At 40.3% G+C, this 25,487-nt stretch overlaps 2 protein-coding genes across 33 annotated transcripts in view; one reads left to right on the top strand and one right to left on the bottom strand.

The window, feature by feature from the left end:
* Window positions 1-491: 491 nt before the first annotated feature.
* Window positions 492-20,701, top strand: TFG (trafficking from ER to golgi regulator). 11 transcript variants are annotated; one of them, XM_083500797.1, is made up of 9 exons: window positions 492-671; window positions 4,289-4,411; window positions 6,161-6,369; window positions 8,580-8,663; window positions 9,704-9,850; window positions 11,413-11,580; window positions 14,686-14,826; window positions 16,426-16,512; window positions 18,508-20,701. In XM_083500797.1, the coding sequence occupies exons 3-9, from the start codon at window positions 6,186-6,188 to the stop codon at window positions 18,891-18,893; spliced, it is 1,197 nt and encodes a 398-aa protein (XP_083356923.1). In that variant the 5' UTR covers window positions 492-671; window positions 4,289-4,411; window positions 6,161-6,185; the 3' UTR covers window positions 18,894-20,701. The 11 variants fall into 11 exon arrangements, with proteins under 11 accessions (XP_083356923.1, XP_083356918.1, XP_083356925.1 ...); XM_083500792.1 differs by having other exon boundaries at window positions 525-671; window positions 11,413-11,490; XM_083500799.1 differs by having other exon boundaries at window positions 525-671; window positions 18,511-20,701.
* The window catches only part of ABI3BP (ABI family member 3 binding protein), a 128,461-nt gene continuing 123,541 nt past the window's right edge, over window positions 20,568-25,487 (bottom strand). For all 22 annotated transcript variants that reach the window (XM_083500748.1, XM_083500749.1, XM_083500750.1 and 19 more), the window contains 3 exons: window positions 24,615-24,776; window positions 23,703-23,825; window positions 20,568-22,310 (listed from right to left, as the gene is read on the bottom strand). In XM_083500748.1, the coding sequence (XP_083356874.1) occupies window positions 22,195-22,310; window positions 23,703-23,825; window positions 24,615-24,776 (401 nt within the window). In that variant the 3' untranslated portion in view covers window positions 20,568-22,194. The remainder of the gene's footprint in view (window positions 22,311-23,702; window positions 23,826-24,614; window positions 24,777-25,487) is intronic.

Raw genomic sequence — 25,487 nt, 5'->3', positions numbered from 1 at the left:
ATGAGGAAGTAGGTAGATATTTGGGGCTTGATAGGGTGGGGGGTGAGTGACCCTCTCTTTGCTTTCCATTGGTTCTATGTTCACAGCTTAGCACAGTAAAGCACATTTGCAATCCTCTACTGTATACTGCTCAGAAGCCCTATTGGGTCCAGTCCTTTACTCTCCTGAGAGCGCACCCCATTGAGATCAATGAACATCGGGGCAGGCACTGCGGAGCAGCCTCAGCCACTGAACACGGCTTGGCCTGGAAGAAGGAGGACCCGTGAATGACGTTTTTGCAAAGACGCTCCTCTGTCCAGAAGAGACGCCTACTGCACGCAACTGACTGCCAGAAACCAACAACAGGCTCAATGTTGGGAGACTAGAGTCAGGACCATTCATTCCCGCGCATGCGCGTTAACTGGACTCGCGTTGCCTTTTTATTTTTTTTAAGGTCAAGAAAAATCTGGGTCGCTCTACGTCGCTGTCCTGTACGTCAGCACGCGTGCGTGCCCCACACCTTCATTTTGCGCCTGCGCGGTACCGGTTTCCTCTGACGAAGCTCTTCGGTACAGCAGTCTCCGCCGTCAGGTTATGGGCGGAGTGCGCATGCGTGGCGGCCCGGCAGCAGCAGCGGCAGCAGCAACCGCCTTGGCCGAGTCTCTTTGCCACGTACGGCAGCGGCGGCAGCAGTGAGTGAGGAGGCGGGGAGCGGGTGGGGGGATACAGGGTCGTGGGGCTGGCTGGCGCCGCGGCCTCCACTTCATGGAAGAAACGGAGCGAGTGGGGTGGGGGAGCCGCTGCCCCTGTTTGAATGGGAGAGGCCGAGCCGCTGCCCACCGGGGAAGGAGCGGGTAGCCGACCGGGGGGGGGGGGCCTCAGGGCGCCTGGATGAGGCTAGGCCGCGCCCTTCCCCGTCCACTCGAGACAGGGGAAGGCCACGCACTGGCTCAGCTGTTGCCACATCAACCTTAATCAGCCCATCGGCCTTGAGTCCTGGTTCTTGCTCTCCCCTCCTTCCCCACATAATTCATTTTCTAGTTTGTGGGCGCTGCGTTAGCCTACTGCAGCAAACAGCAGTGCCAAAGCAGTGTAGATTTAATTGTGTTGTAACGAGGTTTTGCTCCCCCCCCCCCCAAAAAAAACACCCTTGGAAAAGATGCACTTCCCATTTCTGAGGGAAAAGTTCTTTCCCTGCCTCCCCCGCTTTCAGTTTCTTCTTCCCTCTCTGCCCCACCAGGGCTGGAGAGCCTAAAATGGGAAGAGGTCATTTGGGGTTTCTGATTCTTTGTCACTGAGGAAGGCTCTGCAGAATACACACAGCTCCCTTTATTTAAATTCTTCATCTTCTTTGTACATCTTCGAAGTTTGTTTGTTTCTTCCTCAAGCGGCCTCTTCGTACTTGGAGTCTTGTGAGGAGGAAAGTTGTTTATCCAAGGTCACCCCAAGAGGCCAACGGGACAGTTGTTATATCTGGCTTGCTGGACTCTTAATTCTTTTATGTCTTCTACTCTAATTTGTATAATTAGAAGTCGTGGAAATGTTCACGGTTCAGAATCTCAAAAGTTCGAGTACTGTTCATTTCGTTCATGCAAAGAAATTGTTATTAGCCCAGCGATGCAGCTTTTAAAAGTGCTCAGACCTGCTGTCAGTATTTAGTTACTTGACATTCTGAGTCAGCTGGGGCATGAGCCAGCAACTCTTCCTGTCATTGCTTTTTTGTCTTGTTTACTCCTTCAGAGAAGTTGGGGTGTGATCAGGGCAAGTCATTGGGATTGAAGAGATCTGTCATGGCTGATATGACAGTGGTGGAAGGAAATCCTGTTCTTGCAAAACAGTTGCATTCATAAGTACATATACTTGGAAAAATTTATGGCAAGAGACTTTTTTGTGTTTCTCTTACATAATTAAGCTTTAATACTGTCCCAAGTATTAGCTTTTGTTCTATACCAGAGACCCATTACAATATTAAGCATACAACTAGTCATTTAATATTTGTGCAGTGCAATTGGTACATGTCTATTAGAAGTAAGCCTTGTTGAGTTCAATAGGACATGCTTCTAGATAAGATGATATAGGATTGAAACCTTAAATAGATATAGAGACACAACTGAGTTGCCTGCTTCTAAATAAAATTTCTGCCATTGAAATTTCATAAACTGATACATAGCCAGCACTAGAAGCTCAGTTACTAAGATAGTTGGCAGTCTCTTGTGATTACAAAGTTAATGATCCTTAAAGGAATTACTTTTCTCAAATATCCTCTACGCTAATTTAATCTACTGCAACTAAAGTGCCAGTTTTTATTGTACCTTTAACAGCTAACAGGTTTACTTAATTTAAACTTTCATGAATTGGAGCCCACTTTTATCAGATGCATCTGAAATGGTATTTGTATTAGGGATCTAAATACCAAAGGGTATTTAGGAATTCATCTGCCAGGGGTTCTTTAGCTGTGATTCCTGCATTGAAGGGAGTTGGAGTAGATGACCCCTTGGATCCCTTCCAACTACAATTTTATGATGTTATGAAATCAGTCTCCAGGTGGGTTGCAAACAGAAATATAAATCACAGCAATATCAGTTAATAATACCTTTTTAACATGTATCACAAACTGAAAGTAAGACATACACTCAACAGGAACAGGAATATTGGAGTCTACATTCAACAGAGGCTTGTGAACAGCTTAGAAATTTTACTACAATAAAGAATACAGTGTTTAAGTTAATAAAGTAACTCATAACAGCATAGTAAAAGCATCTTCATAAGGGTTTGCTGTAAGGAAAATCTGGTGGTTGTAGTAATAAAAGATATTGCCAGCAACAGTTTAGCTAGTGAGCTACTAGTGATATGTAGGTGTATCATACTTTACAACTGAAATTATTGGTAAATAGATTTGAAGCTCAAATTAAGTCTGATTTCTATAAAACATAAACTGCCTTGAATCCCACACTTGTTTAAAGATTCTGTTCTTAAAATTGTTACAGGGCATTTACTTTTAACAAATTCGTGTTACTTAAGAAATGTAGTGGGGTTTTTTATTAAAAAAAAATAAGTGGCAATTTTAACATTTAATATTATAATCTTAATTCTCCAATTTGGCTGTATAGGAACAAATGATTGTCTCTTTCATGGTATAGTCTAGAAATTTCCAACTATTTTATGGAAAATAGAAGCTTTGGCTTTGAACCAAAGGAGAACATGCATAATGATATGAAAAAGAGAACCACATATTCAAAACAACTTTGTTTGTCTTTGATAATCGTAGCAGATCCCCGATAAACCTTACAAATAAGCTGATGACACATGCCACTTTAGATTTCACTTTTATCTGGCCTAGACTCTGTAGAATTAGTGCAGCGGAATGTAACACTCTGGCTCTGAAAGCACGTCATACAAATGTTTCAACAGTTTTAAGTGTACATATTGGGAATATCTATTATTATTCATAGATTCTTAAGCATCCTTCACCTCACGGTTCTAGGGTTTGTATAAAATGTTACTCATTTTTAAAAATGTAATTAGAAGCATAGGTACTAGGAGGTAGGTACTACTAAAACACATCTTAGGTGTCAAAAGCTGGGGTTAATAGGTATGAAGGATGCGGGTGGTGCTGTGGGTTAAACCACAGAGCCTAGGACTTGCCGATCAGAAGGTCGGCGATTTGAATCCCCGCGATGGGGTGAGCTCCTGTTGCTCGGCCCCTGCTTCTGCCAACCTAGCAGTTCGAAAGCACGTCAGAGTGCAAGTAGATAAATAGATACTGCTCCGGCGGGAAGGTAAACAGCGTTTCCATGTGCTGCTCTGGTTCACCAGAAGTGGCTTAGTCATTCTGGCCACATGACCCGGAAGCTGTACGCCGGCTCCCTCGGCCAATAAAGTGAGATGAGCGCCGCAACCCCAGAGTCGGTCATGACTGGACCTAATGGTCAGGGGTCCCTTAGAATGAATCACATTCTAAGAATTATTTTCTTTCAAGGGCATATTTGGATTATTGTATCTACTGTGCTTGCTTGTTTTGGAGTTTCTGCTGGACACTGCTGGCAGTATCCTGCCAGTGGAACTCTTGCCCACATGATCAGTAGGGTGGAAGGGGGAGTGCCACACAAATAAATGATGCTTTCTGTAGTGCACAGTGAGAGGCTGCCTAGCCCAGACAGCTGGGCAAACGCATAAGGAGGGTTTGGATTACTCTGTTACTTGCCTTCTGTATAATAATAATAATATAAGAATGAATGTCTATGCTAATTAATGAAAGACTTTGATGGTGACTAAGACTTAACTAAGTTGCCTTTGTGTTTTAATGCAGATTCCACATACTGCTGCCTATTGTTATATTTTACTAACCACTGCTGCATGGCGGGACATCTGACCTCCAGCTGAAAGTAAAAGGGATAATCTGCCCAGCTATTCAATACATTTTACAAGACAGGTACACTTAATATTTGATGAAATAAAGTTATTGATAAAGAAAGTGAATTGTACTGTAAAGTTCACAGTGATAGTGCCTTGTCTGGAAATTCTTAGTACTATGTTCACTTTTTCAAGCTGAAAATGTCATTTTGAAAAGTTATCGGTGATAGTTCAGAATAGCCATTTAGTTTTATCTGTTAAATTAAAATAATGCTTCAACTATTTTAATTATAGGGCCATTCCACATCAAATCAATGCAAAAAACAAGGGTTTTGTCACCCACCATCTCAGATTTTGATGAGACTTGGTCACACCCTTCCCTTTATTGATTTCCTGATAGCCAGTTTTAACTTCAAATTCAAATATCCCAAAATTAAAACAAGTATGCTCTTTAAAAAAACACACCAATATTATGCTAATTTTTAAGATGTACAACTTTGTTTCATAATTTTTCTTCTATTTCAGCTATGGATTGTAGGAAAGTTGTACAAAATGGCTGCCCCAAGATGTCCAAAAAATGTAAAATTTTCATTGCAAGGAATAAAAAACCCATAAATTTTATTCTTTGTCGAGATAGAGCATGTATTTGCAATAATTTTCAACATCAAAAACTTTGGGTTCCATCATGCCTACACGCTGAAAATTCAGGTTTTATAAACCTAGTTTTTCCGCAAAAAATCCTAGGCTACAAGTACATTTATAATTTTTTTTAGTCATTTATAAAATCTTTTGAGTGCTGGTGTATTTTTTCTGAAATTTTCGTTATTTTATTGAGCTCTGTGTAAAATTTCAAAGAGATCTGATCATTGGTTATGGAGAAAAAAATAAAATGTACACAAGGGTAACTTGTGCCGAGAGTCTCAAGAGGGACAGACAACGTAAATTTAATGAAACTTCGAACTCCTATAAAAGTAAAACTGTTTGAGATAGAGGGGGGGAAATTAAGGGGGTTTCTTTCAACGATAAGGGAAGGGTGTACACCAGATACCCCAAATTTCATCAACATCTGAGACAGAGGTTGACATAACCTCGTTGAAATGATGTGGAATGACCCTACAGTAAAAAAAAAACTAAAACATTACCTCCACATAATCTTTGTGAAGATCCTACTAGAATGTAAGCAGGGGGTCTGCTGAAGGATCATATTCAGCCTTGGCCAACCCTCTGGTGGGTGCATGCTAGTGGAGTATGTGACCAAAAGTCATGGGGCTGCCCTACACTCTTGTACTCACACCAGACAGACTGTACAGAACAAACAGTGCCCCCCCATCCGAGCAGTTTGCACCCCCCTCAGCTTGATGGCACCAGTGCCATGCCTCCTTTGATTATTTGCTCTTTTTCTGCCACTACCACAATTGTGAGGTTCAGGGGCCAGAAAAAAATGGAGGCTGACTCAGGTCTTCAGGCTGGGAGTTAGCCACACCTGGTGTAAAGTATCAAGGAGTGATCAGATTTATTGGGTTTTGATCCTCTGCTTATCTTAGGCTGCTTATAGATCATGTCTTTTCCCAGGAAGTTGGCATCACCATTACCCCTCATTTCATTCTCCTCTCTGAATGCCTAGAACATTTTTTGAATTGTTAACAGTTTTTAAATCTGTTTTAGGTAGTATACATTATTATATGTGCACTTCTTTCTAGCATCATGCCATTCAGTAATACATTATTTTCCTCCCTAATCTAGTAACGTAAAATTGTGCTTTGACTGGAATGAATCGTGTAATTGTTTCTCAGGATATACTAATGTAAATGTCTTTCATTTTGAATAGCTGTGTAAGAAGGCCAGAGTTAACCATGAATGGACAACTGGATTTGAGTGGAAAGCTTATAATTAAAGCTCAAATGGGTGATGATATTAGAAGAATTCCCATTCACAATGAGGACATCACCTATGACGAGTTAGTGCTGATGATGCAGAGAGTTTTCAGGGGAAAGCTTCTGAGCAATGATGAAGTTACAATAAAATACAAAGACGAAGGTAGGATTTCTTTGAACTTTTAGTGTTAACTAATAGTACAAAAATATTTTTGGTGTTCCAGTTGTTTTTGTTATGGCACATTTCTCTTCTTTTTCTGACCAGTGTAGAGCTCTGTTCTTGGTATGTCAGCACAGTGCTAGTATCCTGCAGGAAGTGTGGTAGGAAACAAAAGTTACGGCAGCATGTCATAGATATTGCTTATTTATATTGTGCATTGCACTGTATAACTGAGTTTCTTACCTCCGTGTAGGTGGTAATGCTGAGCTTAAAAGTCATGCATTCTGTGATGATGTATCCGTGAGTGATCTCCAACTAAGTTATACATAGAATAGAAATTGAAATCAATGAACTTAAGTGTTTCTACTCTCAATATTGCCTAACGTAATGGGGCAGTTCCATCAACCTAGAAAATTTCAGCCTTTTCTGGGACTTTAATAACTACCTTGGGTTTTCCAGCAAAAACTTAAAAGCAAAGGCACTCCCTCAAGATTTAGAACTAGTCTGGGACAGATGCTTGTCTTGAATGAGCCCAAGAATTAATATTTGTAGAGAGTCAAGAGGGAGACAACTGTGAGACTCGGGGAACCAGTGGTTCTGAGCCTTCATTAGCACAGGAAAGGGTTAGGGCTTTGTTCTACAACTGGATACTGACACCAACAGGAGAAAGTTGGAAATTGACATTGCTGAATCCTGTCAGCAGTCCCAGGGGTCTCATACGGTTCTATATTGGAGGCTTGCACCCCCGAACTAAGATGCAAGTAGAGCTGTGACTCTCCAGACACCTGACTTGTACCCCAAAGGACATTTGCTATATAATAAATACTGTATTAGGCCTGTATGCACACAGTTCCTATAATTACCTGAAGTAAGGGATTGGGCAAGTCTCGCCTATATCTGCAGTATAATCCAGAGAGCAGCACCAGTGTAAAGTGGAAGAGCATGTTGGCATGCATTTCACAAAGTAGCTCCTGTCTGAACATGCCCAGAGTGTTTCTCTGCTTCTTAGCTTTTCTTGAAATTACTAGTAATTTGGGGACTGAACAAGACTTTTGGCTCCTGGCTCAGTCTCATATGGAATAATCTATATTTAGGGGGAAAACTGTCAGTATATGAAAGCAACGCAGCTGCAAACTGGTAGCTTGTTGACATCACATGATGCGGCTATTTGTGGGAAAGAATATCCCCGGAAGGCTTCTCAGAGCTCTGTGAAGAGTGTAATTTGAAACCTTCCGTTTGCGTATGTACAGGAAGTTTGTCAGACTTGCTAGAAGAACTGAATTGATCGGACATGTTTTTCTGTAGTGCTGTAAAGTCAGAAATAAAAGGATGTAAATAGACGTTTCTGACTATCTCCTTTCCCTGCTAGGGAAGCAGGAGGAGAGGGTGTGCATTTACCCACACTGGGAAAATGTCACCTATCAAAATCTCCCTGGTCTGTCCAGGATGTCAGCCAGAGGAGGTTACCGGGAAGCAAGCTCCGAGAGCAGTGAGAGGAGCCAGCCTCTCTGGAGGGGGCTTGTAAACCGACAAAAACTGTGTTTTGTTGCTTTGGAATTTACTGGGAGAAATGACTCCCATTAAGACTGAGGTGGTATGTTTTCCACTGGTACTTCTCCATTATGATTTTGGGGCTCCCTAGGAACTCCAAAATTAGCAGATGTGCTTATCTACCACAGGGCATTGGGGCATCAGCCAGCAGCTTTCATAATGTAGCGCCAAGTACTGTGATATGGTCACTGGACATGTTTTAGAGAGCAGATTCTGTGGACATAGTCTTTGCATTACTTCCATTCAGTATTTATATAAGTAACTGCTATGTAAAGTTGATGTAATGCTGGTGAATATTTTAGAGGAAATTGGAATAGGAGAGGCTAAATAATATTCTGCCATAAATTGTTCTATGGGTATGTAGTGTATGTGTGTGTGTGTGGGGGGGGACCTGCTAACTTTATTATCAAGAGCCATTTTCTCATTACAGATACAATTTTTTAATTTGTGGCAAGGAGGATGTGTTTACCTCTAATTGATGCTCTTTAACCATGATCACAGTATTATTTGGAGTGCATAAAATAAGCTTTCATCATGGACACACTGCAAAGAAAAATATAATGTCCTGTGTGCACTCCTGTATGATGCAAATGACTATCTGTAAAGTGATTATTTTTATTAATGTGCATTAGATCTGATTCCTAATTCTCTTTAATTAACAGATGGAGATCTTATAACAATCTTTGATAGCTCAGATCTTTCTTTTGCAATTCAGTGCAGTAGGATACTGAAATTGACACTGTTTGGTAAGTACTGATGATTTTTGAGTCACATGAAATTCTTGTACTTGGGGGGATTCTTAGCAAACTAGTTCTTTTCCCTTAACTATTATGCATCTCGGTAATAAACTTCCCTTCATGCCCACCCAGCAATTCAGGCATTTACAGGTGGCATAAGCCACGTTGTCTTGGAAAAGGGCATTTATTTATTTGCTAGGTTGGAGTACCCAGAACTGCCCAGGAGCTTTTAGAAACCAAAAAACATTTTGTTTTTTATATGGATAGGGTAATTTGTCAGTTTGGATGCATCACACCAAAAATGGGTAAAGTTATGCCAAAGTCATGTATTAGTCTGCCATCTTGATTCAAATTGGTTATTGGAGTCCAAGAAAGACCCTTACCACAGGAAAACTTTATGCTGAGTTCAGTGACGATATACAGTGGTACCTCGGGTTACGTATGCTTCAGGTTACCGAGTCCACTAACCCAGAAATATTACCTCGGGTTAAGAACTTTCTTCAGGATGAGAACAGAAATCGTGCTCCGGTGGTGCGGCGGCAGCAGGAGGCCCCATTAGCTAAAGTGGTGCTTCAGATTAAGAAAAATTTCAGGTTAAGAACGGACCTCCGGAACGAATTAAGTACTTAACCCGAGGTACCACTGTATTGAGAGACTGCTAAACCTAAGCCAAAAAGTGGACAAAGTTACCTAAAGTTTTAGTCTGCCATCTTTATTCAAGATGGCCTCTAGCATTCAAATGTTGACAAAGAGCACTGCCCCCACCTCAGGAATCCCCATGCCAAGTTTGGGGATGATATCTTGACAGGTGTTCAGATATATAGCAAACGAACAAATGGATGGGCAGACGAACAAACCATTTCCCAAAATATAGTAAATTTGATTTCATAGGCACTCTTTACTGTAAGATCTTAAGGCAGGTTTCCACAAAGTGCATTCCATTTTCACAGTTAAGGTTGCATACAGGCTGTGCAATGCTTTTGCTTTAATTCTTACAGGCCATAAATTCTTGTGCCATAAAGACTCATTAGTATAATATTTTTTTACAGTGAATGGGCAGCCAAGGCCTCTAGAATCTAATCAAGTGAAATACCTCCGTCGAGAGCTGATAGAACTTCGTAACAAAGTGAATCGTCTGCTGGATTGCCTAGAGCCCCCAGCTGAACCAGGGCTTTCCACAAGCCTCCCTGAAAATGGTAGGTTGACGATTGGCACTGCCAAATAATTGCTTGAGCTTCCGTAATTGTGTGTGCATGTACACACAATCTAATGCACATACAATCTAATTTCCCATGTAGAACCCACTACCCCATCCTTTTCCCAACCAGAGTTCTACTTAATAAGACTCTGTAATCTTTGATGGCTATCTCTCTTAAAAATAAGTATCTAAATATTGGATATCTTTTCTACGATCTCTGTTGCAGCTTGGGGTAAAAATTCTGTGCTAGTATCTTGCTCAACATACACCAAATTTGTTGTGCTAAGGTGTAAAGAAAATGGGATATAATTTGTTGAATAAATAAAACTTATGAAAAGTCATCACCTTAATATGCAACATGACCAAGTGCCCTAAAGAATCCCCATTTTAAATAACTTGTGTAATATTGGTTATTATGGTGTGCTGAGATGGAATACATTCTTCAGTTTACTGCATTCATGCTGACCCTATCTCTGGGGATAAGTCGGGAGTGGTTCTTAGGCATGTCTGGCACATCCTCTGTGGGAAGAGGGAGATGACTGAATCAGAAAATCCTGAGAGTTTTGAATGTGTGTTTAACTACCACTAGTTGGTCAGCTGCCTTGCCAGATGTTATTTGAAATACTCAGACATGCGGCAATCAAGCCCCTGCATGTGTATATTGAACCTTCTTCATATATGAACTTCCAGTTACTGTCTTTGAGAGATAAACATTTATTGTGCACCATGGGGAAACCCCATGAACTCTCTCTCTCCAGCTTGCTGCTTTGCTTCTGGCCCACATCACTGCAAACCCTCAACTCTCGCCTTTGTATTTTTTTTAACTGCCAGCCTGTTTCCCTTAATGGCTCATCACCTAGAACTTAATAAAGAAGGCATGAGCAATTGTTCTGGGTACAATCATGATACCTGAATTTCTCTTGTGCAGTTGGCAGGAACCTGAGGAGGTTATTAATTCTTCCCAAATCTTAGTCTCATTTTGTATCATATTCTTACAGATGACAATGCTACTTTTCTTTTGATCTGGAAAGAATATCACCTCATTTGTTGTCTGCTTCTCTAGGTTATACAGTATCAGTTGGGTGTATCATCATTAGATTGTTACCTTATATTAGATCAAAATCTGTTTTGTGTGGATCTGAAATAGGGCATTTCACTTAATCTGCTTTGCTGTTTGCAAAATAGATCTCCATTTTGCTAGTCAATAAGTCAAATGAACTTTACACGCTCCATTGTGTTTGGTCAGAGTTGTTGAACACAAACGAAAGCATGAGGTGGTGATGTGTACTGGAATGTATTTGTACCATCTTCAGGGTGGGGGTATAATTTATATTTCTTGTGGAAAAACATTTGACAGTAAATGTTAAAATTCGAAGAAGCAACTTTTTGTTTTGTTTTGTTAAAGTAGCCTTTCTGCATGCAGAGTAATTTTAGTATAAGATAGTAACACTTCTGATGTGGGCTTTGAGTTTCCTAAGCAAGCTGTCATAGTCCTTGAAACAAACTTGGATACTCCAATCAACAAGGCCTCTTAAAAGTTATTTTTTTTTTGTCTTGCAGATGTTGCAGAGAGTAGGGAAGATAAGCCTGCTACTACTGACTCCACTGTCAAGCCTTCTACTCAAGTTATAGCAGCAAGTATGTCTGCTTTTGATCCATTAAAAAATCAAGATGAAATCAACAAAAATGTCATGTCAGCGTTTGGGCTGGCAGATGATCAGGTGTCGGGTAAGAATACATATTTTATTGAAACCCTTGTTGAAGTTTGAACCTTTCAAAATCATCCATGCATCATGAGGATCTTGTAGAATGAACTTGAGGAAGTTACAAAATTCTTATTTTATTGTAGTTAAAAATATTGGTAACAATTAAACGACAATACTTTTCCAATATCGAAATGTCTTGACAAGTCCCAAAATGTAATTAGATATGGTAGGTCAGCTAACATCTGTTTGGTGTCAGCTGATACTCAGTCTTAATGTCTCATGAACTTGCCCAAAATACACAAAAGTCTATAATTTTTTATGCCTTTTGTGTGGCATTTCCTGTAAAACGCACACTTCTCAGGGCCTTTCAATGCACTCCCCCCATAAATATCCATATTTTTTTTGGTGACAAGTAATCCTACTGATAGTGGTGTTCTGATCTGCAAGCAAGTTCATCAAGTTGAATCGGTTAGGACCACTGTGAAAAATGGACAACAAATTCCTCCCCTTTCCTTAGATAAAGCATTTCCCCCCAGACATGTGGCAGCAAATTAGACACATCGATTTCTGTAGCATCATTAATCCATTCCAAGGGCTTGTCTGTGATCTTAATTTGAAGGAAACAATGTATGCACAGCGTGGCATTCCTGCATAGTATACTACCTTTGCCTCTCTCAGTAGCATAATTCTTGTTTTAGACTATTTTTCTGTCATCTGCAAAAGTGGTTGGATGATTAGGATGCTCCAAATTTAGCTTGCACTTCCTGAAGGTCTTGATTTTAATTTTGCACTAGGATCATTAGATGTGGACGACACCAAAGCCCTAGAACCATCATGCCATATGTACACGAAAAGCGTTGTTTCTGGATTTTTATGTGCTTACAGCACGAATGCCACATGGATGGTCAACCTAAAGACATACAACTCATGGTTAAATTGTGCTCATTCTTAGTTTAAAGAATTGAGAATAGTATTTTATGTTGTAAAAGCAAAAGCACTGCCCTTGTGATCACACATAAAAAATTGAAAAGGAATGCAGTATGTCTGAAAGAGCCAGAAAACAGAAAATACATGTAAGAGGGTTTTTTGGTGATACATTAACAATAGTATCTTAACAGTAATGACTGGATAGCTTTTCTCTCTCTGTGTGTGAAAACAATCTATAATACAAAATGGAAACTCCTGAGACTGTGGTACGTGGCTCACTTTAAGGGATTAAACATACTCCAAAGTTGTGATCTGGTAATTGACAAGCACATGTAATTATCACATTAATTATAAATAGGGAGAACTTTAGTTTGCTACATTGCTATAATGTTTCATAGTGCAGAGTAAGTTGCTTGCCCCATTGCTTGGACTAATCACTGTTTATATTCACTGTAAAAAACAAACAAAAAAGTATTCTCAAGAGAAAATGGGGTGTTGAGTTTGTTTTCTTGATGCAAAATTAGCCTTGTGCAAGGCAAATTTAGCATGTTACAGCTGTCCATGTAGACTGTACTTTGAGTAGTGAAAATTGATCTGCCCCAAAGCAGTCAGATGATGAATTCATGCCATAGCTGTTGCATGGTTTGAATTTGCTACATGCTTAGGTTACCCTTGGGTTGCGTAAATTTGGTGCTCTGGCTCTATAAAATAGGGATATATTTGGAGGGTTCGTGTCTATATATAAATGATTTCTGAAGAGCAACGGCAATAATTACCTTTTAGTGCTACTATGGCCACATTCACATCATACATTTAAAGCACAATGATGCTACCTTAAACAGTCATGGCTTCCTTCAAAGTTAACATCTCTACTCAGCCTATAGTATAAAAATGACTAACCTGGAACCTAGATATCCTTTATGTACAAGCAACTCACCTTTAATGTGTGGGTTGCATTCTGGGTCATTGCACATGTCAGTGGTTGTGGATAAGCCTGTGCTGCCGCCACCCCGTTTCAACTCCCTCTCTGGGGCTGAAAGCAGTGCATATGTCGGCGATCACACACGCAGGTCACCACCTCCTGTACTTAGTGGTTTCCTTGCTGAACAGACTGTAATGGTTTTATTAGCAGGGAGGATGCCCTGACATCTAATGAAAGAATGTGGGGACAGGAAGGTGCTGTAGAAGTTTCAGGGCACTGGATTTGATAATTTGTCGTCAGTCTGAGCAAATTACCAGAAACAGTGTGTTGAGTGTTGAAATTGAAATACTTATTAAATAGTTATTGAACTAATATTTTTAAATCATCCCAGGCTTCACATCAGTCTTGTAGCTGCTTCCCTATAGATTGTCATTTATTTATTTTTGCAAAAATATGTATGTAGTAACAGGGATGTTTCCTTATTGTGCCTTTGAAATTGACATTTCTGAACATTCTTAATTTAAAAAAAAACTTCATTCAGATTTCATTAAGCTGAGTATAGCTAGCATTCAAACTGCAAAGCCTTTAAAGCAGGTACATCAGTATAAGCCAGCCATAACTTTGTGGAAAATGACAACAATAATATTAGCCCCGACACACCAAGAAATTGTACAGACCTGTTGAAAGATGTTTTATTAAGGAATAAGAGTTTCCCTTGGTAAAGAGGTTTTAAAACACATTGGGAACTTGTTCAGCTATGTTTGTGCTGCTGAAAGAAATTGCCAGATTTTGGAGTATAAAGGTAAAGGTACCCCTGACCATTAGGTCCAGTCGCGGGCGACTCTAGGGTTGTGGCGCTCATCTCGCTCTATAGGCCGAGGGAGCCGGTGTTTGTCCGCAGACAGCTTCCAGGTCATGTGGCCAGCATGACTAAGCCACTTCTGGCGAACCAGAGCAGCACACAGAAATGCCGTTTACCTTCCCGCCAGAGTGGTACCTGTCTACTTGCACTTTGTCGTGCTTTCGAACTGCCAGGTGGGCAGAAGCTGGGACCGAAACAATGGGCGCTCACACCATTGTGGGGCTTCGAACTGCCAACCTTCTGATTGGCAAGCCCTAGGCTCTGGTTTAGACCACAGCGCCACCCGTGTCCCTTTTGGAGTATAGTAGATTGTATATTACGCCTTTTAAATATGGAAACATGAAATGGTACACCAAATTTTATTAATGAAAGTCAGAGAGATCACTAGAATCCTGTGTCTGCATTGTTTTCCCCAGGACCCCCCAGTGCCCCTGTAGAAGAACGTTCCGGAACACCCGATAGCATTGCTTCTTCATCTTCTGCAGCTCATCCACCTGGAGTTCAACCACAGCAGCCACCATATGGAGGAACTCAGCCACAAACTGGTCAGATGGAAGGTGAGCAATACCTGTGCTCCATTATCCTGCAGATGGGGTGTTTACTTGCCCTACCCGTCTCTCCTAATACGATGCTGCCTATGCTCTTTTCTTCTTCAGCTCTACCATTCTCATCTGCATGTAGATGTCTTGCTCTTTTAAACTACTGTATCCATTGTCAGTTGCTGGCCCTCACTCCATGTGCTCCATCTCTCTACACCCCCAACAATCTCTCAAATGCAGCTGTTTTGCCAGACCTTCTTTTCCAACTCTAACCAAGCCTAATTACATTTAGCTGCACATCTCACATTCATCACCCACTATGCTTGTATCTTCCCTCCCTTTGTCTTCTGTCAAAATTTAGACTGTAAGCTCCTTTGAGGCAAGGACTTGTTATTATGCTACCCTGGCAAAGTGCTGTGTATACCAATAGCACTGCATAAATAACTGCTAAAAATAAATAATAACATTGCAGATGATTCCATTAGTTGTTTTAGCATAACGCTCACAAAACAAACAGGTATAAAACAAATTAAGAAGGCTCAGTTCTGATTATGCAGCATTTAAAACAGTAGATGGTGCTACAGTGTTTGCAAGCAAGGCAGTCCTATAAAATGAAAACAAAGTACATGAAAACTATTTTGCAGGATTATTGTAGTGGTTTAAAAGGGTTGAAGTGACAGTTCAATATTGTTTAGCAGTACTGTCAAACAGCTAATTTTTGTATTAGAAACATCTGCTCTGTCCAGTTAATACTCCAGAAAACTTAAAACCTTCCCTTCAACAGTGTAGAAACTGACTTTGCAGAGCAGTGTTTACATTTCTCATGCTAGGTTCTGTGTAACTATAAAATGAATGTTTGCCTCGAAATGCATGTATTCTATATTGTAGATTAAAATAATAATTTTTGGGCGCTATCCAATGAATAGTTCTGTTGGTGCAAGGATTTCCGGCTGAGCAGCACAACTTCCCCTCCCTCTGCTCTTGCCCCATTTGTGCACCCCTATACCTTTCCCAAATCTGCTCTAGAGAGTTGTGGGAACCAACTTCTTGAACGGTTGATTTACTTGGTGTTTAATTTTTATTCTTAATTATGATTTTAATGGTGTTTAATGCCCTGGGATTCTTGAGTGAAGGACAGACTTCAAATATCTCAGATACATTTTTAATTCTTTTGCTTTTAACTTTTTTATTTTTACTGGTATGTTTTTATATTCTTCAAAACCACTGATATATTTTTATGATAGTGGTATATAAATATTTCTATAAATAAATAAAGTACATGCACACATACAAGATTGCCTTCAACGCTTAAGCCTTTCCAAAGACCTGACTGTTACTAGCCAATAACCTCTTTCAAATCATGTTTGGATAATATGAGTTTTTTTTAATATAAAAGAAAAGAAAGGGAGTTGGAGGGGGCCTCACTTTTTGTTACACCAGATAAACAGTTTTCTTGGGAAATCTCAATTTCTTCAAGAAAACATGTTTAGTTAGATTCAGTAGCTTCTCAGTTTTAAAAAATATATAGGTTAACCTTAAGAAAAAATATTTGAGGCAGGTAAGACTGAGCTGCTCATATTTCTTAAATTTCTTAAAGCTTTTAATTTAAATTGGTAGGCCAGATATATCCACAATATCCACAACAAGCTGGATACCCTGCTCAGCAGCCTCAGCCTCAGCCACAGTATGGTATGCAGTATCCAGGTAAGCAGGTGGAAGGTACCTCAAAATTTTTGTATATAGTACAAAATGTGTTCACTTAACTGTATCCTGAAATGCATGCTCTCTAATTCTGTTCTGAAATCAAACTGATTTTCTGTAAACTTCAGTATTTTTTTGCAAAATACCACTGTGCAAAGGACCTTAAGACTTTACTCAGCAACTATCTTCTTGGGTGCAATTCAGTTGCAGAAGCATGAAAACTTTGCGTGTGTGGGAGAGAAAGTAGGGGATCCTGGACAACATCTGAATAATGCAACCATGGGGACAGGGCAGATTAGTTTTTTCCAAGTGGTTACATCGTTCACATAACGATTACCGTTTTGATACAGGCCCCAGATAATGCGGGATAACCTTACTGAAAGGTAGCTCCGAAATAGTTGTTTCTAAGTATGAAGAGCATCTCAGAGGTTATTGGAGAAATAGCATTCAATCCTACTTGTTCTTGCTAAGAGGTTGTGCCCCCCAAAGTTTACTGAGGATGATCCAGTTAGAACACACTGTTTTGGAGCTGGTGGGCGGTGGGGTTTTTTTGCATTAACATGTGGAGCATCAAAAGAAAAGGCCTGCATGAGGTTTTTCTTGCTTCCCTATTCTCCCCTGATTGGCCTCCAGAAAGCATCTGGAACTCTTCAGTTGAAGTGAAATTAGTCAAATACTCCCTTAAAATGCTCAATAAATTGGGAGAGGTTGAGAAAACAATGCATTTTTTTCTTTTGAAGAAAACTCAGATCTGGTGTTTACATTTGCCTCGAACATTGACCCATTGAAGTCCTTACTATAAGCTGCTTTTATCCGTACCAGGGCAATTTTTGAGGCCCATTTCCCTGTGAATACCACAGAGATGCTACTAAGTCAAGCGATTATAGGCAAAGTTAACTATTTCCTGAGGTAGAAGTTTCTGAGTTTGGTGGTGTTGCAGTGAAGCCATTCCCTTTTTATTTGGCTGTCGTGTGTGCTTTTTCCAATACGAGGCAGTTTCTTATATATTGATACCAGGTAGTAGGATTTGTTTCTCCTGATCATCGCCACGTGTCAGTTTTGGTAGGACTAGACTGAGCTATCCAAAGCACACCTAAGCTTGGTAGTGCTCTTGTTTTAAAAAGTAAATTTGAGCCCAAGTTCCAGGTGAGTTCAAAATTTACTCCACTGTATTCTCTCATCCTTGCTTTCTCTGTTCAGGGTCTTGCCTTTTTAATAATTGTTATATATCTGGTGTTTAATGCTAACAGGATTCCAGTCAATGGAGATGTTTCATTGCAAGTAGTTTCAGGTGTGTTTCATGCCAGAAATAAATGGAGTATCAGTCTTTGTACCAGCTTTTTTTTTTACATTTGCAATCTGAAATTCTTTTCAGTCAGACTGATAGTGAAGCACAAGTATTAAAAGCACCTAAACTGTTGCCAGCATCTACTTTTGAGATTAGTGTCTGGAGAAATTTTTGTGTGTGCAGAACTAAATATGTTCAAGTAGTTGTGTGAGCTGACTTGTTTCAGACTAAGAAGAATACATAGCTTGATTATTTATGAAATTGCACTTTAGTAAATTATCACTGAATATATCTGCATTTTAAAGAAAGATTTTAAAACATATTGGAAATAATTGCTTAAATGGTTGTTGGATTAAAACGGGAGTTTTAATCCAACAACCATTTAGGCAATTATTTCCAATATGTTTTGGCCATGATAGTTGGGACTTGTGGGAAGTAGAGACTTACAACATCTCCACTCCTGCTTTAGAGCAACACTATTGGAGAATGTTACTCCACCTGCACTTTTATGCACTGGAGTTGGCTAGTATGTATCCAGGCTGGGTTTTTTTACATTAAAAAATGCAATTCATGTTTTACCCCCCACCCCCTGTTGTTTTTCATGTATGTTTTTAGCTTTTGTCTGGAATGTCTGTATTTTTTAAGAATGCATTACAAAGTGAACCGTTGTGTTACTTTCACTTATCTGCACTGCTGTTTGGCTCTTCCAGCAGGCTACAGCCAGCAGACTGCTCCTCAACAAGCACAGCAGTTCCAAGCCTACAGCCAGCAGCCCTCACAGGCTCCAGCTCCTGGGTTTCCTGGCCAGCCTCAACCTCAGCAGCTGCCAGCTCAGCCTCCCCAGCAGTATCAGGCAGGCACCTTTCCTGCACAGAACTACACAACACAAGCTTCACAGTCGGCCAGCTATAATGTGACCCCAGCTTCGCAACCTGGAATGGCTCCCAGCCAGCCAGGTGCTTATCAGCCAAGACCAGGCTTCACTCCACCGCCTGGAACTACTATGACACCCCCTCCAAGTGGCCCTAATCCATATGCACGCAATCGCCCTCCTTTTGGCCAGGGTTACACCCAGCCAGGTCCTGGCTATCGATAAGGAAGCTGTGCTGTTGATGGGCCCCAAGTAAGTCCAAGTTGTTGCTGTTGCTATTCCATCCATACAGACTCCAAGGTTCTTTAACTAAAATATGGAAACTAATGAAAGGCAGAATATTCTATGGTATCACTGTTGCTGTATAATTTGCTGGGATAAATGACCAAATGAATCTTGTTTCCTGCTTTAAATTGTATTGGCTTTCTAGTTTAATATTGGAAACACTACCTAAATGTTTGTAAAGTAATGACATTCTGACTTGCCATATTAAACTACTAGGTGAAAAAATCTAGCTGAAATCTGGCTTGTTTTTACTAATAAAATATGTACTAAATTAGACCCACTTGTTAAAACTAGGTATGATGTTTAAATTGTAACATGCACACTGAAATTGAATAAAATATTCAAATCATCCTTTTTTGTTCAATTGCCGGGCATTGTGTTTTTACTACATCCATTGCAACGTCTGCAGCTATAGTAAAGAACCCCCACCCCCCAATCAGGAATGCTTCAACCAATATAATTCTTCATGTAAGCCATCCCAGCTTTACTGGGGGGCTTCAGAAGACCTTGGATGCTGGCAAATTGTTACCAGCAAGTGTAGGTAATAGTTAACTAGGTGAAATGATAGTCACTGTGTAAGGCATTGTACCTGTGTCCTAGGTGTAGTGACTACTAATCCCTATAATGGCCTGAGGCACTGCCTGTGCACTATACTAGGAAGGATTGATGTCTACTTCATGGTATTCACAGCTATTGAATCACATGCACCATGTCCTTTTCACCATCCAAGGGAATCTTGGAAATAGCTGTTTACTGACTCAAGAGCAACAAATTAATGGTTGTATCAAAATGGATTCACAAACTTAATGTGACAGTGAATGTTCTGTGAAGTACTCATGCGACAGGGTTATTATAGTGCATGGGAATCATAACCTGTTAAGAGCATGTATTGAAACACATTGGGTTATAGCCAGCTAAATTCTACTCAGGTCTGTTGATTTCAATGAGTGTGCTCTAAGTCGTGCCCATTAATTTCATGATTAACGTTGGAGACAACCCATTCGCATTTAGTTCTGTGGAATGAAGCAATTGAACTATTAGAGGTTACATTTTCAAAAGCCCCCATATATGTTAAAGTTCATAAAGTAACGTGATTTAACTATTTCAACCAATAATAGACTTAAGGTACCCAGCTATTACAACTGTATGAACCAATAGCTCCTTGTGATACTGCAAAACCATTTCGATTTATATATGTGCAGCTGCCACAAAAGCACAACTTGCTAAGGTTGCATGTGCATGTCCTGTACGGGAGCACAATATGTCACACAATGCTTCCATGTAAGACAAACCCAGCACATTCATTTAGGCAACCACATGAGGCTATGGAGCCTCTCAGCTAAGCCATATTGAGGGAGATGCTCTATTTCACATTGTTTACAAAATCTTAGTTAAGGAAGGATGTGGCACACTCTTGAGTTTGCTGTCAATCTGTTGTACTGAAACAGGACACTCCCACCTCCCCCAAACTATCCGATAATTTCAGTTATAATTTCAAAATTGCAACTAAAGGTTACTGGAAAGTCTTTGAAGCAGCTCTCAAGAGAATTTAGAATTGTTTTCAGAATTTTTCAGTTTTGTGTCTGCTGAATATACCAATGGATCAAATACTACTTATGATTTAAAATACTTTATTAAGAGTACAGTGTACCGGCAATGTACTTAAAAGTTTTTTTTATTATAAACAACCAATCCAATATTCCTTGTGTTCTTTTTTAATACGCTGAATAAACACCTTTAAAAACCTACATCTCTTTATATATATAATGTTTAAATGTTTAAGCAATACAAATATATCACTTTGTGTAGAGGGGAAGCACAGAGCCATTTTAAAAATACTGCTTTCATTTTTCCATTCTACAAAACAGATCACATTACTGTTTCAACTGTATATAAAGATTTTTGTATGCTTCAGCCGTAATATATTCTACATGGTATTTGACTGAAGTCTGCATTCATCTTTACTCAACACAGTTAAAACCTAATAATCATACTAGCTTGTTAAGGGTACATTTAAACCTGCTTATTCTTGATTTTATGTCTTGATTTTTTGGGAGCACTTTATAAATTATGAATATTGCATACATGTTGGGAAGGCAGGTTTCACTGGAAGCAGTGAATGATTCTCTGCTTTGTACTGTAAAGGCAAACATAGTGCTTAAAATATATGACCTTGGTAAGTATTAGAGCACACAGTATTTTGAGATGCAACATCCTGTTTTGCTCCATTATAATGATAGTGATCACAAGGTTAAGGTTTGTACAGATCATCTCCCTGTTGTTTGCTGTAGCAACAGATTTTACCTTTAGGTGGCTGCATTCTACCTTTCGAGCAGAGCTGAAATCAATCCACTATAGAGCGGCAAAAATCTGCAGAGACATAGCTTCCAGTTACTCCAAAAGCACCATAGAAGCATGTGTATACAGTCCCTTCAATAGTTAGCTCCATCTATGCAAGACAAGCGTCTTGAGGAGCAGGCCTTACAAGCAAGCTGTAACCTGCTTTTGCCAAATAAAAGTCCTGTCGGACATACAAAATTAAAACGAATAGAGAATAAAACCTACCCTTAGGTGAGTTCTCCACAAAATGATGCAGGCATCCAATCTACCCCAGGCCAAGTGGTGAGCATTTTGCCACACTTTCAAATGGCAGAACGATTATTGACATGGGCTCAGTCAAATGGTTCTCTGGCATATGGCTGCCATGTTTAAAAACACAGGCTATCTGAGTACAGAGCTGTACAGAGAGCATCATTAGCTTTCCAGAGTGTTCAAATAGAGAACTGTATATTTGCAGCATGGGCATATAAAGTAGCAGAAAAGCTAACCTGACAGAATAACTTAAATGAGTTCGAAAAATAAATCAGAACACGTACTTCGGCAGTATGCATCAATAAAATTCAGAATACATACTTTTCCATAAAAAGTGCCTCAAACAATGATAAATAATAAACTACATCTTTCAAAATATGTAGAAGGCACCAGAAGAGACTTAAGAGGGAGCCAGCTTCCCAAGTATTTTATGACATGTTCTAAGTTCCTACAACAGATCCATAAATCTGGACAACTATAATTAAGCAGCCAATGCTATCAAACAGTTAACACAGTATTGTTAGATTTCAGAATGAACAATACTACACCCACAACACATTTCCATCTCTCAGCTTGCCTGGCTTAGCCATAGCTGGATTGCGGCCATTTGGTATCATCCTTTGCTCTGCCATTTGTCTTATCTCTTGCTCTACCATTTTCCAGGTATTGTTGCTCCACACTCATACCAGTGGACGTAGTTAGTATGCGTCTCGGCGCCTATTTTCCCAAACTTGACCGGCTCCTGTCGCACCGCTCTAAAAAAGCCTGGTAAAACAAAATGAGGGAAAGTAGAAGTTGAACACTGAAATGCTGGTTCTGGTATTAACATTTGCCTAGGTGTACACTAGGTGTAAAATCTCTCACGGCCTCCCTTTCTTCTCCTTCTATTTGCCAGGAGGTGATGGGACCAGTGGCCATTATCTTAGTTTTTTTGATGTGGAGCTTCAAATATGGTTTGAAGCTCAACATCAAAAAAACTAAGACCATGGCTGCTGGTCCCATCACCTCCTGGCAAATAGAAGGAGAAGAAAGGGAGGCCGTGAGAGATTTTACGTTTTTGGGCTCCATGATCACTGCAGATGGTGACAGCAGCCACGAAATTAAAAGACACCTGCTTGGGAGAAAAGCAATGACAAACCTAGACAGCATCTTAAGACATCACCTTGCCAACAAAGGTCCGTATAGTTAAAGCTATGGTTTTCCCAGTAGTAATGTATGGAAGTGAGAGCTGGACCATAAAGAAGGCTGAGTGCCAAAGAATTGATGCTTTTGAATTATGGTGCTGGACGAGACTCTTGAGAGTCCCATGGACTGCAAGAAGATCAAACCTATCCATTCTTTGGGAAATCAGCCCTGAGTGCTCACTGGAAGGACAGATCCTGTAGCTGAGGCTCCAATACTTTGGCCACCTCATGAGAAGAGAAGACTCTCTGGAGAAGACCCTGATGTTGGGAAAGATGGAGGGCACAAGGAGAAGGGGACGACAGAGGACGAGATGGTTGGACAGTGTTCTCGAAGCTACCAACATGAGTCTGATCAAACTGCAGGAGGCAGTGGAAGACAGGAGTGCCTGGCGTGCTCTGGTCGGACACGACTAAACAACAACAACAACACCACACCACACCTAAGATTTTTAAAGTGCACATTTAAAAGTGTAAAGCAAGGGTAGTGGACTTTTTCCACCTGTGGGGCACATTCCCTTATACCTTTGGGGGAAACCGCATGTCCATGGTGATTAGGGCCAGAGGCAAACATGGGTACAGCTACAGACAAAAGTGGGCAGAGTGACTCTTAGTGCAGTAGTTTGTGTTTTAGCCATGGAAAAGTCTGAGATTGATACATCCCTTTTCTCCATCTGGCAACCATTTTCACAGTTGAATGATTCATTCCAGCCAGCCAAAAGCATTCAAGTAGGGCATAGAGCAAGGCCACTTGGAAGTGTGGCCTGAGGAGAATCTGAAGAGCTGACCAGAGAGGCCTGGAGGCATTCAGCCTCTGGGCCTGAAGTTCTCTAGCCCATAGGGCAAGACAACGACAAGCATGAGCAAATTTTAGTTTGCAAATGTGTGTCCTAAATAAGCTTTTAGGAAGCCAGGCTTGGCTGTGGATCCATGTCAAGTGTCCAAAAAGTCAAGACACAAACCCTTTAGAACATACCATCTTTGGTAGGTAGTTGATCCGACTGAACATGTGGCCCTGTTTTTCCATCTAAATACGAGTCCACAAATTGACAGTGATCTTCTCCATGCCCCCTCTGATCTCCTATGTCGTAAAATTTACCTGAAAACATGAAGATCACTTTTAAAAAATGAGTGAAATTCAAATGCCATTAAATAATGATTAGAGGAGTGTTATGACCGTCCTAAAGAATTTGACAACAGGTGCATAAAACTGACCAGTCCCTGACCAGTAGACCATGCCTACAGCCCTATAAACATGTTTGGCCAAATCCAATTTGCTGCTCCCCACCCCCAAAAAGCTAACCGACCCAATTGCAACTTACTTTACATAGCTTTGCACATTCACATCTGTGTGTGCTGGTCCTCATTTAGCTGGTCGTACATCTGTGGAAGCCTGTTCCATGGGTATATGGCCCACTACCTGGATCATTTGCCATCTCAAGCATGTACCCTGTCAGTGACAATCTCTGCTAAGCCGGCAGCAGCCTTTTCAGGTGACTACAGATTCCATGCCCTTTAAAGTTGAAGGCAAGAATCTTTGTTCCACTTTACCATCAGTGAAGCACTGAATGAAGCAAGTGGGGATGAGCTAGCCTACAATGCTGTACATCCTGTTCAATCCTTAAAACAACATACTGATGCAGCTGGTGCTGGGATGGCTTCTGGATTTTTGATCGCACAGAGATGAGTCATTGCTAGCACTGAGAGCCATAGTCGGTCATTGCCCAGTGTTCTTCCACATGGCAGATGGAGCACAGCATTGCCACCCAAAGCAGTTAAGAGAAGCTTTTTCTCCAGACGGCAGCATTGACAAAGTGCTCTGATGGCATGATGCCCCTGGTCAGCTCACAGCACCAACCATCCCATACTGCTGCCCTCAATTTCATACCTGTAAGTGAATCGCTGAGGTAAATTTTGTATCGGAGGGAGTTGCACAACTGTACACCAACAAACTTCTTGTACCAAGTCCTCTTGACAAACTGTTTCCCCTTGCATTCGGAATAGGAATCAGAATTGAATTTGATTTGAGTCCAGATGGCATCTTTTCCCACTGTAAGGGAGCAACAAATAATCTATGTTCAAAAATATGTGCGTAGATATTGGAATGAAGTGAAAGAAAGAGACATATAGGAACATTTTTTAATTTTTACCCTGTCTTCCACTATGAAATGGCCTCAAGGCAGCTCACAATAACAAAACAAAACAAAACAAAACAAAACAAAACAAAACAGTATAATAAACAAGACTTGGAAGATAAACCAGAAGAACTAGCAGATAAAAAGGAAAGTAGGTATAAATAGGAAATAAAAGGTTATGAAAAGGTCTCATATTTACACCAATTTCTGATCAGAACTCAGGCACAAAAGCGTAGTAACCAGTTAGACAGGAATAACAGCTCTAATTTGCTCAGCTGAATTGATGGGACAACTGATTTGTACATTTCTTTGAAGTTTAGGTTTCAACCAATAAAAAGGTTTAATACATTGTAGCAAGAGAAATACGGGATGTGTGAAAGGGTCTTCTGCGATGCAGCACTGAGATTGCAGAACTTGGTACCTAAGTAAGCCAGGCAGGTTCCTTCCTTATACCAATGTCTGGTAACTTCCCTATTGCATTTAAATTACTGTTTGTTCTGAGCTTTTCTAGTTCGCGTTTCTGCTGTTGCTATAGCCGGCACTATTCACTTTATTGCTTTGATTATATTATTGTTTCAATTGATGATCTAAGCTGCATTGGAGGCCCCTTTGGGGGCTGAAAAGTG

This window comes from Podarcis liolepis, assembly GCF_965112155.1.
Source record: "Podarcis liolepis genome assembly, chromosome: 4".
Taxonomy (NCBI): domain Eukaryota; kingdom Metazoa; phylum Chordata; class Lepidosauria; order Squamata; family Lacertidae; genus Podarcis; species Podarcis liolepis.
The sequence above is the reverse complement of the archived record's forward strand: the minus strand, read 5'-3'. Positions and strand labels throughout refer to the sequence as shown.

Excerpts from the sequence above, each read along its gene's own strand:
- TFG (XM_083500791.1), top strand. The coding sequence starts at position 574 with ATGGGCGGAGTGCGCATGCGTGGCGGCCCGGCAGCAGCAGCGGCAGCA. Across the intron at positions 8,664-9,703 it reads ACTGAAATTGACACTGTTTG|TGAATGGGCAGCCAAGGCCT; the intron begins GTAAGTACTGAT and ends ATTTTTTTACAG. Across the intron at positions 16,513-18,507 it reads GTATGGTATGCAGTATCCAG|CAGGCTACAGCCAGCAGACT; the intron begins GTAAGCAGGTGG and ends TGGCTCTTCCAG.